The sequence below is a fragment of the Cryptomeria japonica genome, chromosome 1, assembly GCF_030272615.1.
Source record: "Cryptomeria japonica chromosome 1, Sugi_1.0, whole genome shotgun sequence".
Taxonomy (NCBI): domain Eukaryota; kingdom Viridiplantae; phylum Streptophyta; class Pinopsida; order Cupressales; family Cupressaceae; genus Cryptomeria; species Cryptomeria japonica.
In genome coordinates, this window is record NC_081405.1 from 323,109,168 (window position 1) to 323,123,846 (window position 14,679).

Here is a 14,679-nt window from a genome sequence, read left to right on the forward strand (position 1 = left end):
ATGGTTTGCTAGCTTTTTTGCCAGTCGTTTTGTAAGCGGTTTATATGCTTTGGACTCTTTGATGACTTATCTTAATTTCCTATGTTAAAGGTTTTGGGTCTTGAAAACCTATTTTTCTTAATTAATTAGAACATGGGAAGGAGTGTATTTTATTAATTTTCATTTATATTTATCACCTCTTCATGTTCACCTCTTGAAAATGCAATTACAAATAGCCATAAAGTAAAAATATTTGACATCTTTCTCACATGTCATAGGGAACACTTTCCAAAGAACACAAAGACATATGAATGACTTAGGATTGCAATGTTAATGCCACCTTATCCTAACAAGAAGTACCTCATTTAATTGCTCCTTTATTGAAACCCTGACTTAGAAAATAATATTTTTAATACTTGTATCATCTTTGTAATAAAACTTAAAACCAACTACCAAACAATCTCAGTGGAATTAAAAAATTGAGAAGAAAGGTTATGTTTAAATTAAGAGTCACTAATTTTTTTAAAAAATTGATTGATCTTTGAATCTTGATTTATGTAAGCGTATGAATAGTATCTCATGCATATTAGGAAATTTTAATTAATTTTTTTTCTTATATTGTAAGTGGTGTTTTTTTTTAGGCAACTATTTCACAACATTTAGATTTCTTTACTACATGCAATGTGTGCTCACTTCCTTTAATTATTAGTAACTAGAGTCACAATTAATAGACCTATAGTAAATAAAAGGTCATTTAATGTCTCCATGCACTCCTTTTTAAGATACCATTCCATAAGAGATTCCTTACATTCCAACATATAGCCTGATCACTTTAATTATTAGTAACAAGACAAAACTAGTTGTGCTATAGTAATAAACAATAGTCATTTAATGCTTGAATACACTCACAACTATTGTAAGACAATCTAACAACAAGATACAACATGAATAAATTAATAATGCTATAGTAATAAAAAATGGTCATTTAGTTCTCTAATGTGCTCTTAGCTATTAGAACACAATCTAATAATATGCTACAAAATACCTCACTGCAGTCGATTAACAACTATTAGAACACAAGCTAATATTATGTTACAATATGACTTAAATAATAGTATGTGTTACAATATGACTCAAATAATAGTTCCATATTAATAAAAATGATCATCTAATTATCTAATGCACTCACAACTATTAGAACATAGACTAAATATATGCTAACTAATATAACTATTGAAGGACAATCTAACTATGTGCTAAAAAATGATTCTAACTAATAATTATATAGCATTGAATATGAATGTTTAATTCTCTAATAATAGGCTCACAACTATTGGAAGATACTAATAATGTCAACTAATAATGATGGTAGTCTCTACTACTCAAGTCACAATTATGATTTCATCCCTTGTGAGTGTTGAGCCTTTGAGCTCAACAAGACTTGATACAAGATGAACTTTATGTGGGCAATTGAACTTCACCAACAAACCAACAACCTGTTAACATGTATTCTATTTTAGCGAATCAAATGTTTACATTAATTACTTAATTGCACTACACAACAATATGATAAAATAAAAATAAAAGTTGTTCTTCCAAACTGTGTGTGTGTGTGTGTGTGTGTGTTTTCAATATATAGTTCATTCTTTTATAACAATAACTAGATGTAACGAGTCCCTTGCTAGCAAAGATAATTTGGTATTTATGAATTAAATACCAAGGCAATCAATTATTTTTTATTTTTTATACTAGTAATTATGATTATGAACTAATTGCTAAGATAATTTGACCATTTAATTTTTTTTTTGCCATAGAGGCTCCAAGAACCACAAAATAAACAACTCAGTCAGAGGCCAACATCAAGGAAAGCAAACAAACCACTAGAAACAAATAAACCACAACATAGCCCATGACAAGAACAAGAAGCCATCGAACAAAACAATAAGAAGCCACTATGCTTTCAACACTTGACCATCAGGAGGATGAGACTTAATGTCCTCCTACATGATCCTGATCACATCATATAGGAAATCCACCCACCAAATTCTTTCATTATGCTCGACCTAGACACCAACCCCACACCTTTATTGGTAGCCCAATTTGCCACTTGATTGCCAAACTGCTTCACATGGGAAACACAAAGATCATCAAAATGTATTTTCAAAGCTTCAATAGCCTCCAAGATCGGCCCAAGATGCCAACTTTTCACTTGATTCCAACATATTCTTAATCATGACCCTAGAATCACCTTCCACCCATATTCTTTTCCACCTCTTGGATTTAGCCAACAACAACCCACTATACAGAGCCCAAGCCTTGACCATGTTGTTAGTTTCTATACCACAGTCACAAGGAAACACACCCACCAATTGACCTTGCCAATCACGAAAAAATGCCTCCATTGCCAGCATCCCTGGGGTTGTCCTCAACAACCCCATCAAAGTTGAACTTAATCCACCCTTCCTCCGGAGGCACCCATCTCGTATGTTGCAACACCTGCCTACTAGAAGAATTCCACTCCCTAAGCCATCTAAATCTATACCAAGCATTAGCCTAGGGTATTTGACCATTTAATTTGATTAGCATTCAAGTTATCAAATAAAATTACCATGTTTATATTTGGAAGTAATGAAATGTCATTTATTATCACAAATTTCTTTTATAGTTTGAAACTTTTTTAAAGAGTATTTGGTAATATTAAATCACATATGCTTAGGCAAATTTTTTATTGACTTAATGATAATGAATTTATATATGTTAGAATATAAAAGTCTTAAATAATTTAATAGTTTGAAATGTAAAATAAAATCTCTTTTACATTGATTAAACAGATATATATATATATATATATATATATATATATAAATTTAATTTAATTTAAATATATTTAATTTGATTATATTATTTAACACATCTCCAATGAATATTGTGTCAAGAGAGTAAGAAATATAGCTTTTTAATTTTCTATCCAATACCATAACTTAGCATGATAATTACAACAAAGATATTTTAATTTAAATATATCTAATTTGATTATTCATATGTTGTGCTTTTGGATTCAACTATGTAGAATATTTTGCATCAACGTTTCGAATCACACTCCGTCATCATCAGATGATAGGGATGCAAGGAGAAAAATAGATAAATTGTAAACCCAAACAAGTTAAAAGGAAGAAAGGGAGGGAGGAAGGGTGGCACAAAGTCCAAAGGAGGGGACCCAAAAACCAAGAGAGGAAGATAAGAAACTAAGAAACTAAAGAAATTCAAAATAAAAAGAAACAAAAAAGAAAACTTGAAAAGAAAAAAATACCTAACAAATAGCAAAGGAAAGAGAAAAGAAAGACAAACAAGAATAAAAAGTAAGAAGGAAAACTAAAACTAAAAATAAAGACACAAAAGATAAGGCAACTAGAAAATGATGTAAAATGAACAACAAAACATAATAAACTAGAAAGACAAAACAAACTCAAAGAAAGAAAAGTCTAAGACTATATATGTATATATAAATAACACTTACATAAATATACATACATACATATACACATATTTATATAAGAATATATGTGTATATGTATATATACTAAAGAAAAAATAAATGAGAAAGTAAACAAATGAAAAAAGGAAAGAAAAAACCAATATATAAATAAAACTATATGGCAGAGGATATATATATATATATATATTTTTTTTTCTAGGTTTGTTTTGTCTTTCTAGTTTATTATTTTTTGTTGTATATTTTACATCATTTTCTAGTTGGCTTATCTTTTGTGTCTTTATTTTTATTTTTCGTTTTCCTTCTTCCTTTTTAAGTCTAACTTCGTCAACATGTAGCCGTCACATGGAATATCGTAAGACCTTCATTTTTTTTTTGAAATGTAATATGGACACTTAACTATCTACGACTAAGGTTGAAGGCATGACTCATCATGCAAGTCGTCAAAATAACACGTCTTGTGCGAAGTGTCCAAAAAATGACTTTTTAAAGATTCGACCAAAACTTAATATAAAAATCCCTAGTTGTTGAATAAAAAAATATCATTTGTAATTAATATAATATCATATTTCTATGTAAAATATAACTTATATGAAACTTAAATGGACCAAATACTTATTAGTAATCATAAATGTGTGTTATCTCTAGCTTATATATCCAACACCAAAGGACTAATAGTTGAACACAAAAATACATCTTGTTATTAAAAAACAACATATTATTATATAAAATAAAGCTTATATGAACACAAAGGGATCAATTGTTGAACACTTAAATCTTTGGACAATCCCTCACATTTCATGGAGAAAAACAAGGTATTTATTATGTTCACCTTTTATATATGTGATAAGACAAATTATTAATATGAAATACTCCAATAGATATACATTGCTACCCCAATAGTTGTACACATAAGAATGATATTTTTTCACTATGATAAGAGTACTTGTTTAAGTGAGTATCTTATTTTATAAATGACACACTTATAGTGGAAAGCTATGATATTTTATTTGAAGCAAAAAATGATCTATTTTGCTTGTTAATTAATGTATTTATGCCTTTTTTATATAATATTTATAGGTTCTCTTATGTTCAAGTATTGATCCATTTTGATCAACATTTGGTAATTTTTTATTTTACATGTGGATTATTTATTTACAATATATAGTATAAATATGTGGCAAGACTGGATATTATAAGCACAATTGCTATAACGACTATTGGACCCTGTTCAATTACCGACCCCCCATTTTTCTCCTTGGAGCTCTATCATCCTAATGATGAAACATAACACAATATATGAATTTAACATGAACTGTGGAAATCTCATCTCTCTAACATTGATGCACAATATATGAATTTAGCATGGACTGTGGGAATCTTATCTCTTTAATTAGATTATATTATTTAACGCATTTCCAATGAATTTTATGTCAAGAAAGTAAGAAATATAGCTTTTTACTTTTCTATCAACACCATAACTTAGCATAATAATTATAACAAGAATATTTGATAGTTACTTTAACTATTATTTAACTCTATTTTTATATAAGTTGCAATGAGAAGGATTTGTCTATACACTAGACTTAATTAAGAAATGGTTATACTATACTCTCCCATCACTTGAAAAACAAACCTTCCTTTGTATGGTGTCACATGTTTTAACTAGAAAACACATATATGCATTGTAGAAAAACTTGTAAGTGGTGTGAGAGAATGTTTAAGGAGGAGCCCGAAATGGTAATGTGTTTATTTTGTAGCAAAAGAATGGTACAAATGAATGATAATAAGTGGTGAAATGTGTCATCTATAATGAATTCATATCAAGTACTAAACAAACTTGAAAGTAGTAATCTAATCACTTTGATTAAACTTGAAAGTAGTAATCTAATCACTTTGATTAAAGAGACTGAAGTGAGACAAAACAACCAACTTTTAAATAATATCTCAAAAAAAACTATTTTTCTAAACCTAATAAAATAGACCATATTTAAAATAATTTCTTTTAATTTGAATTTAAATTTATATTTCATTGGAACATTTTAAAAATAACCAGAAACCCCCAGAATACCAACTTTTGAATTTCCACAAGCTAAAGTTGGGGAAACATGGTCACATTACTTTACAGTCAGTTAAAAAGAGCATTTGGGAAGTTAAAAAGTCAAAATGTATTAGAAAATGGCCTGCAAATGCATTTTTTAATCATCTTGTATAGAAAATTAACTGATAATTGCGGGGATTAACAGAGCTTCGATTTTCTATAGAAAAATCCGTGATATGGAAGCAGTATTTGTTAATAGGAACAGGATTGGCCTTAAAACTAACCTTGTAAGGTCATAGGGCCATCCAAGAGAAATAGAGATCCACACAAGATTGGTGATAAATACGACAAACAACCGGGCAGATCTGCAAGTATTCTACTTCTAGTTAAATGGAAGGGGTAAGTACAAACATCCATTTTTATCAAACATGTTAATTTTAAGATCTAAGTCGTCTCATTGATTGGCAGAGAGAAAATGGTGGCTAGAATTGAAACTTAAGACTGATGTTATATCTGAATGCATATGTTCTGCGAAGTAACTTAAAGGGTCTTCTGTTGGTTTTTTCAAGTGAAGTTATTTAGTGGGACTCGAAACCGTGACCACGCATTAGCTAAAACATGTCTGTTTGCTTTCCTTTTGATTACAAACATACCCGTTTTCGCTGCATTTTTTTATGACTTTGATGAACTAAATTTTTGAGGCCCAACTGCTTGAAATGAGTAGTAAAAGACACGGAGTATTCCCTTTGATCTTACGTAGCGGTTTCTCATGGTCTGAGGATTTTTGTTCTTTCTAGTTCGAGCGAGAACTAAGCTTTCCTTTCCTGTTGATTAGTGGAGTGGTCCTATGAGAACAACTTTAGGAAACTTCTAGACGATACAAATGACATCAGCTTATGATATCTGCATTGTATATAGACTGTTCAGGCTAAGTGCAAGTATCAAATTGGAGTTTCATATCATTCACTTTTGCATGTGTTGATTCCCATGTTTAAACTTAAAGATTTGAACCTGAAAGTCAACTAAATTATTTCAGTATATTACGTTGCGTATGAAAACAATGTCGAAATTTGTTTTCCCTTTTGGAACATTGATACAGTTACCCCTAGCTAAGAACTCACATCCATTCTCCAATGTTAATCAATTATTTTCCTGATTGGATGCACGGGAGTTTACTTAATAACACTTGTTTAGAACAAGTGTGCTTTTATGAGCAGGATTCTCAGGTTGTCCCTCCTCCTTTGGTCAACACCACTACTAAGCTTTTCACTATGCAAGAGATTGAGAGGGGTATTAAGAAGTTGGGTGTTGGAAAAGCAAAAGATTTAGTTGATCTTCAAGTAGAGTATCTAAAGTGGGATGTAAAAATGCTTGTACCTCACATTACGAAGATTTTCAAAAACATCATTCAGCAGGGGTTCTCTATAGATTGGACAACTAGCCTAGCAATACCTCTTTTCAAGAGTGGGGATGTTAACAATCCTTCCAATTATTAGACTATTATGATCAATCCTTTATTTGCAAAGTTATTTGGTAGTATGATAGAAAATAGAATCAGCAAGTGGGTGGAAGGAAGAGATAAACGTGCTAAAGGGATAATAGGTTTCAAACCTAAGCTTTCCATGATTGATCATGGTATAACTTTAAGGTACATCATTGAAATTGTTTGGGAGAAAGAAGAGGAAGCCTTTTGTTGCTTTGTTGATTTCAAAAAAGCATTTGACATGGCCCCTAAGGATAAGCTTTGGCGCAGAATGGAGGAACTCGGGGTTCCTATGCATCTTAGAGCAGTTGTTCATAGGTTTTATGATGAGGTTAAAGTCAAAATCAGAACTTTAGTTGGCATCTTCAAAAGATTTTGGAGTGATATCTGGGTCAAGCAAGGATGCCCATTGTCCCCTACCTTTTTTGGTTTATATATTGACAAACTTGAAGAATGGTTGAACTTGCTAGGGGATGATGGTGTCCATTTGGGTGAGTTTGTTTGAGGCTTCTTTTGTATGTGGATGACCTTATTCTATGCAAGTGAATATTAGCTAGATGAAAGTGATAGTTTTCTCTAACAAAAGAAAACATAGTTAGTATAAGTTCTACTTTGATGGCAGTACTCTTGAAGAAGTGGTGGATTACAAATACCTTGGAATTGACTTGAACAAAAATCTAAGTTGGGAAGGTTGGAGAGAGAAGAGATTGGCTGTGCTGATTTCAAGTATAAATCTACCTTTAAATCTGTTATAAACCAATTACAAATTGCCATGATCCTTCACCAAGTTGCGTACTTGAAACCTTAGATGGTGCCACTGAAATCTAGAAAGACATATTGTGTTTACCGACTTAAAATTTGAACAAATCTGCACAATGGTGATTTCTGTGTGAAATCACTCTAAGGAGTTGTGGGTTTTCATCCTCCAATTCTAGACCTAGAGGGTTTTCAGCCTTAGTTTAATTGAACCAAAGTCCAATGCTCCAACAAGGAGTAGAAATTAGAAAATAGAATGGTTGATCAATATGCCTCTTTCTCGTTGCTCGGCTTCTCTTAAATAGAGTTTCTTCGAAAAGACAGCTCTTCAAATTTCCTTCATGACATTTGATTGATATTTGAGCCTTATTTCATATTTTAACTTTACTTGAGCTTCTTTTATAATTTTAATCCCATTTCCTTGGTGCAAAATTCTGAAAACCCATAGAAAATGTATGATGGGGATTTTGGGTTCATCTTGGTTTAATTTCATAAAAAGGAATATTACAAACTGTCCTTCCTGAGTTGCTTGTCCTCAAGCAATTGCAACTAGGACGCTCTAGAATTTCTTCTCCACTTGATGGAGTCTTTTTAAAGATACGAGGATCCCAAATCAATATTGGAATACTCTGAATCTCTCTAATGATGTAGTGTATATTTTTGATTACCTACCTGTTGCAAAGCTTGTTGAGTCATATCCAACTTTGCTAATTGCTTTGTCTCTGCAACTTCTACCTTTTATTGGGATTGTTCTTTTTGAAGAACCATTTCACCATTCAACTTCTACCGTGCTCTGATATTATCACAATTTGCAGAACTTGAAACAGGAGATGTCTCTACTTCCATTTCAAGACGAGGGTTATTTGCAAAATTGAAAATATTTCTTGTTATCAGATTAGAAACTAGTTTCCTATTTAGACCATTCATACTGGCCTTATTTTGAACAATTGTCTTCTGAAGCCATTATATTTGATTCCTAGCTAGTGTCTGTTTAATGTCCGCTTCATATACAACTAGCGTGAAGGTCACTTTTTTTGATTTTCACAATTATGTGGGTAAGTATCCATAAATGAGACCTAAGCACATAATCTAATAGCTTCCTGTTTTTACTGTTATTTGGTTCTCGATCAACCTAGCTTTGAAGTGCTTGTTTGCATCTCTGTCCAACTGTATTTTGATTGGCTATGCATAGACATTCAGTAGATTTTAGCTCATAACTTGAAATAACAGATAAGTATTCTTGATCTCAGGTGCCTGCTCTATCCTCCGGGTTTACAAGACTATGCAAAGGGCTAGCAGCAGTTCTTGTCATTGGATATTCCATTTCACAAGTTTTTCCGTCAGCAGTTGACTACTTAGCACTGGTTCCGGGAAAGTATGATTTTCTATCCTTCATCTTATAGGTGTTTAAAAAAATCTACATTTGCTTTGTAAGATCTTTGCTGCTTTCGTTCTTGAGTTTGCTTTGTATAATTTAAAATTATTTGCATTTTTTCTATTTCTTATGATGCTTTTTTTCATCTCACAAAGAAATAGTCAACCTAGAATCAAGTTCTTATATGTGTGCAAGGTATTCATGACATCAAGTAGGAAACTATACCTTTTCGATTGAGTTTTCAAACGCTATATGCTTCATTATTCTTAGGAGTTAGGACTATGGATATACTAATGCTGATCTATGTGTGTTTTTTCTGGTTTGAGCAGGATTCTTTCTATTTGGAATGCATGGAAATGTATTTATAAAAATATAATATAGGCTAAGTTAAGTTATTTATAATTTCAATTTTTTATTTTTGATATTTTATTATAAACTTTTAAAAAATGGCTACCTGTAGTTATTGTGAAATTTAAGAATTCAGAATAACAATGAAAGAAAACAGATAACAGTAACCAAAACAGAACACAGAAGATAAAACTCTAGTTTTATCGTGGTTCGGCAAAATAGCCTACATCCACACTGAGCAGAGGAAATGTATTATAATGACTGAACAATACCATATATACAATTAAATAGCAGCAGCTATTTAATAGACTACAAAGGATCAGTTGAAGAGTCATATGAAATGGAAAGCCAATAGGTGACCGTTGGGCTTCAATACACAACAATCTCCCACCTGAAGTACAACGGATACCTCAACTAATCAAACATTCCCTTTCTCTACCTGCTGATTTATTTCAGCTTAACAAGACCAAGAGAAGTTCTTGCACATTCGAACTTCTCTTTGGTTACAACCTTAGTGAAAATATCTGCCGGATTGACCTTTGTGTCAATTTTAACAACCTTCAATTTGCCCTCTTCAACCATGTGACGCACAAAATGAGCATGAATGTCTGTGTTTTGAACGTTGCTAAGATGTATGATTGTGAGCCATAAAAATGGCACTGCGACTATCACAAAATAGAATGTATTCATTTTGTTGATATTTCATATCACCAAGTAGTCGCTGCAACCAAATCATCTCCCAAGCACCTTTTGAAAGTGCCAAGTACTCAGCTTCAGCAGAAGAAAGAGTAACTGAATGTTGCAGCCTTGAGGCCCAACTAATGGCAGCCCCAGCAAACATGAAGGTATAACCAGTAGTAGATCTCCTTTTGTCTAAGTCTCCGGCAAGATCGGAATCAGTGAAACCTTGTAGCAGAACATTATTGCCATTAAAGCGTAAAGCAAAATTAGCAGTCCCTTTTAGATACCTCAATATCCACTTAACAGCCTCCCAATGAATCTTCCCGGGATTGCTCATGAATCTACTCACAACTCCCACCGCATGAGCAATGTTGGGACGTGTAGAAACCATAGCATACATAATGCTACCAACTGCTGATTTGTAAGGAACTCCTTCCATGAAATCCTTGTCTTCTTGTGTATGTGGGCACAAATCAGAAGATAAATGAAAATGTGGAGCAAGTGGAGTAGAAACAACATTAGCATCAGCCATACCAAATCTCTCAACTACTTTGTCAATGTATTCCTTTTGTGACAAAGTGATCTCCTTCTTCTTCCTGTCTCGGGTGATTGTCATGCCAAGAATCTTCTTGTTGCCCCTAAGTCCTTCATAGCAAACTTGCTTGCCAATTGAATCTTCAATTCATTAACAATCCTAGGACTTGTACCAGCTAATAACATATCATCAACATATAGTAAAAGAATGACAAACTGCCCATTAGGTAGTTTCTTATAGTAAACACATGGGTCTGATTCACATCTGATGAAATTGTGAGCAACCATGAAACGATCAAACTTCAAATACCACTGTCGCGGGGCTTGCTTGAGCCCATACAAGCTATGCTTCAGTCTGCAATAGAGATGTTCTTGCCCCTTTTTGATGAAACCTTGAGGCTGCTCCATGTATAACTCTTCATCTACATCACCATGTAAAAATGCAGTCTTCACATCAAGCTGCTCCAATTCAAGATCCCATATAGCTACTAGTCCCAAAACAGTTCGAATGGTTGTCATTTTAACAACCGGGGAGAAGATTTCATTGAAGTCGATCCCTTGTTGCTGAGCATACCCCTTTACCACTAATCTGGCCTTGTAGCGTTTACAACCTCCGCCTTCATCTTTCAATCTGTATACCCACTTGTTCTTCAGAGGTTTTCGATTTGGTGGTAAAGAGACCAAATCCCAAGTTTGATTGGCTTCCAAAGAACTCATTTCTTCATTCATAGCAGCCATCCATTTATCCTTGATGCTGCTCAAACATGCTTCTTTGTAATTTGCTGGTTCAACTTGCTCAGAAATTAATAATTCCGGATCTGCCTCTTCAACAAAGAGTAATTCATAATCAGAAAATTTGGAAGGGACCTTCCTTTGTCTCGTCGACTTGCGTAATTCATGTTTATTGGATGAGTCGCCATTCAATCCTTGGCAGCCTTCCTCTGTATCCTTGTCACTACCATGACATGTATCTGTAACTGCATCCTCATAGCCTTGGTCACTGTGAAATTCCCAATTTAAATTGGGAGTTAAAATACTATGTTCTGGCTGAACTAGTGCTTCTTCATAGAAGTTTTCAGACTGTGTGTTATGTTCACTGTTTGAACTTGCAGTGGTAGAAGAGAAGGGAGGATTCAAAACAGAATTTGGTGTAGAATTTATGGGATTGACAGGCTGCAATTGGCCATTCTGAAAAACATTTGTGTGAAATGCGGATAAAGGAATGTATTCCTTTATATGTGTTTCCTCCTTCATAGCTGGAAACTTTTTCTCATTAAAAACTACATCGTGACTGTGGATAATCTTTTTGCTGATGGGATCCCATAATCGATAGCCAAATTGATCTTCACCATATCCAACAAATATACACTGCTGAGATTTGAAGTCAAGCTTGGTCCTCTTCTCCTTAGGGACATGTACGAACGCTTGACACCCAAATACCCGAATGTGAGAGTATGAAACTCTCTTGCCCAACCATTCCTCTTTCGGAATACCAAACTCTAACCGAGATGAAGGACTTCGGTTTATCAAATAAACCGCTGTGTTACATGCCTCCGCCCAAAACTCTTTATCCAAGCCGGCATTGGAAAGCATACATCGAGCTTTCTCAAGAATGGTTCTATTGAGCCTTTCTGCTGCCCCATTTTCTTGTGGAGTATATGGGACAACCTTAATCCTTCGAATACCATGATCTGCACAAAAATCGTCAAACTCCAAAGAGCAAAATTCACCTCCATTACCTGTTTTTAGACATTTTATTTTGTGTCCGCTTTGGTTTTCAACAAGTGCCTTGAAATGTTTAAATTTTGAAAACACTTCAGATTTTCTAGAGAGCATGTAAATCCAAACTTTCCTAGTACAATCATCAAGGAAAGTAACAAAATAGTTTGTGCCTCCATAAGAGGTTACCTCCATAGGCCCGAAGACATCCGAGTGCACTAGCTCCAATGGTGTTGTCTTCTTGTCATGTCCATCCTTCAAGAAGCTGACCCATTTTTGTTTTCCACAAAGACAATGTTCGCAGAACTCCAAATCTGTGGATTGAAGACTGGATAGTTGATCTCGGTTCAACATAACCTCTAGTCCTTTCTTGCTCATGTGGCCCAATCTTTGATGCCAAAGTGCCACATCGCTGCCTACAGCAGTCATAGCAGCTCCCACCTCACCAATAGTTTCTACAATATAAAGGCTGCCTACTTTATCACCTTTTGCAATGACCATAGAACCTTTAGTGACTTTCCATGAGTCCGTGAAAGTGGTGAGAAAACCTTGTGTATAAAGCTGACTTAAAGAAATCAGGTTTCTTTTTAATTTGGGAACATGCCGAACATCTCTTAATAACCATTGAACTCCTCCAGCTAGTTGCAAAACAACATCACCTTTTCCAATAATTTCACAAGCATTATTGTCACCCAAAAAAACATTTCCAAAATTACCTTCTTGATAATTTGAGAAGGCCTCCGTGCATGAGGTAGCATGAAAGGAAGCACCGGAATCTAGGACCCAAGAGTCTAATTTTGTGTCGCTTGCTGAAAGAATTAGAATACCGTCATCCTTGTCTTGAGCTATATTAGTTGTGCTATCCAACACCCTTTCTTGTGCCTTTTTATACTTTCTACAATTTTTCTTGACATGACCAACCTTCCCACAAAACCAACAACTGCCTTCTCTTCCTCTAGATTGCGATCTTCTAGCTGATTTGGACCATTGATTGTGATAATTTCTGCCTCTATATTGGCTTCTTCCTCTAGTTTCAGTGCTCACCATAGAGACAGCATCACCGGATGAGGGCTCATCATTTTTCCTCCTTAAATCTTCGGAGAGAAGAGTGGCAGAAACTTCATCGAAAGCCAACTTCTTGGAGCTTGATGCCGTAGTGCTTATGGCTGTCACAACTCCATCCCAGCTGTTAGGAAGAGAACTTAGTAATAAGACAGCCTTGTTCTCATCGTCTTGCGTCATGCCAACCGAATTTGCTTGGCTAATCAAGGTATTAAACTCATTAAGATGATTTGTCATGATTTCGCCTTCCCTCATCTTGAGCTTGTATAACCTCTTCATGATGAAGACTTTGTTTGCAGCGGATGCCATTTCATATGTTGAAGTGAGCTTGTCCCATACCTCCTTTGTTGTTGATTCGTTTGCAACATTATACAATACATTATCACTTAATGCAAGAAAGATTGTCGCCTTGGCTTTTTCATCGAGCGTTTCCCAGTCTTCATCTTTCAAGGTAGTTGGCTTCTTTGCTTTTCCATTAAGCGCAAGAGAAAGGTCTTGCTTAATCAACAAGGATTTCATCTGAATTTTCCATATCCCGAAATTCTTCCCAGAAAATTTCTGTACTTTCAAATCTTCCATAGCTTTGAAAATTATTGGCCAATTTTCAAACAGCAGCTCTAACCTGCTTTGATACCAATTGTGAAATTTAAGAATTCAGAATAACAATGAAAGAAAACAGATAACAGTAACCAAAACAGAACACAGAAGATAAAACTCCAGTTTTATCGTGGTTCGGCAAAATAGCCTACATCCACACTGAGCAGAGGAAATGTATTATAATGACTGAACAATACCATATATACAATTAAATAGCAGCAGCTATTTAATAGACTACAAAGGATCAGTTGAAGAGTCATATGAAATGGAAAGCCAACAGGTGACCGTTGGGCTTCAATACACAACAGTTATAGGAATTCCAGAGCCACAAAGAAACAAACGTGGCAAAATCGACACACCCTGTGACTACCTCCTTTACTCGATGGCAACCAAGAAAATAAAATAGGAAGGTCAACAAGTTCCTAATATATGAAGTTATCAAACTAGTAAGATATGATAAACTCAATCCGTGTCTCAAGAAGCTGGAAACATTAACCATCTAAATCAAGACATCCTTTCTTTCATGTAGGTCCTTCATGAATCTGGTGAAAACTATGAACAGTCCAGATAGTAATTCAGATCGTGCAATCATTGTATCATAATGAATTTGT

At 34.1% G+C, this 14,679-nt stretch overlaps 1 protein-coding gene across 1 annotated transcript in view; it reads left to right on the plus strand.

Annotated features, from left to right (window-relative positions):
• Positions 1 to 5,554: 5,554 nt before the first annotated feature.
• LOC131073166 (rhomboid-like protein 19) overlaps positions 5,555 to 14,679 on the plus strand; it is a 146,352-nt gene continuing 137,227 nt past the window's right edge. Inside the window, exons 1-2 of the mRNA XM_058009566.2 lie at positions 5,555 to 5,912; positions 9,003 to 9,127. Coding sequence (XP_057865549.2) covers positions 5,904 to 5,912; positions 9,003 to 9,127 — 134 coding nt within the window. The 5' untranslated portion in view covers positions 5,555 to 5,903. The remainder of the gene's footprint in view (positions 5,913 to 9,002; positions 9,128 to 14,679) is intronic.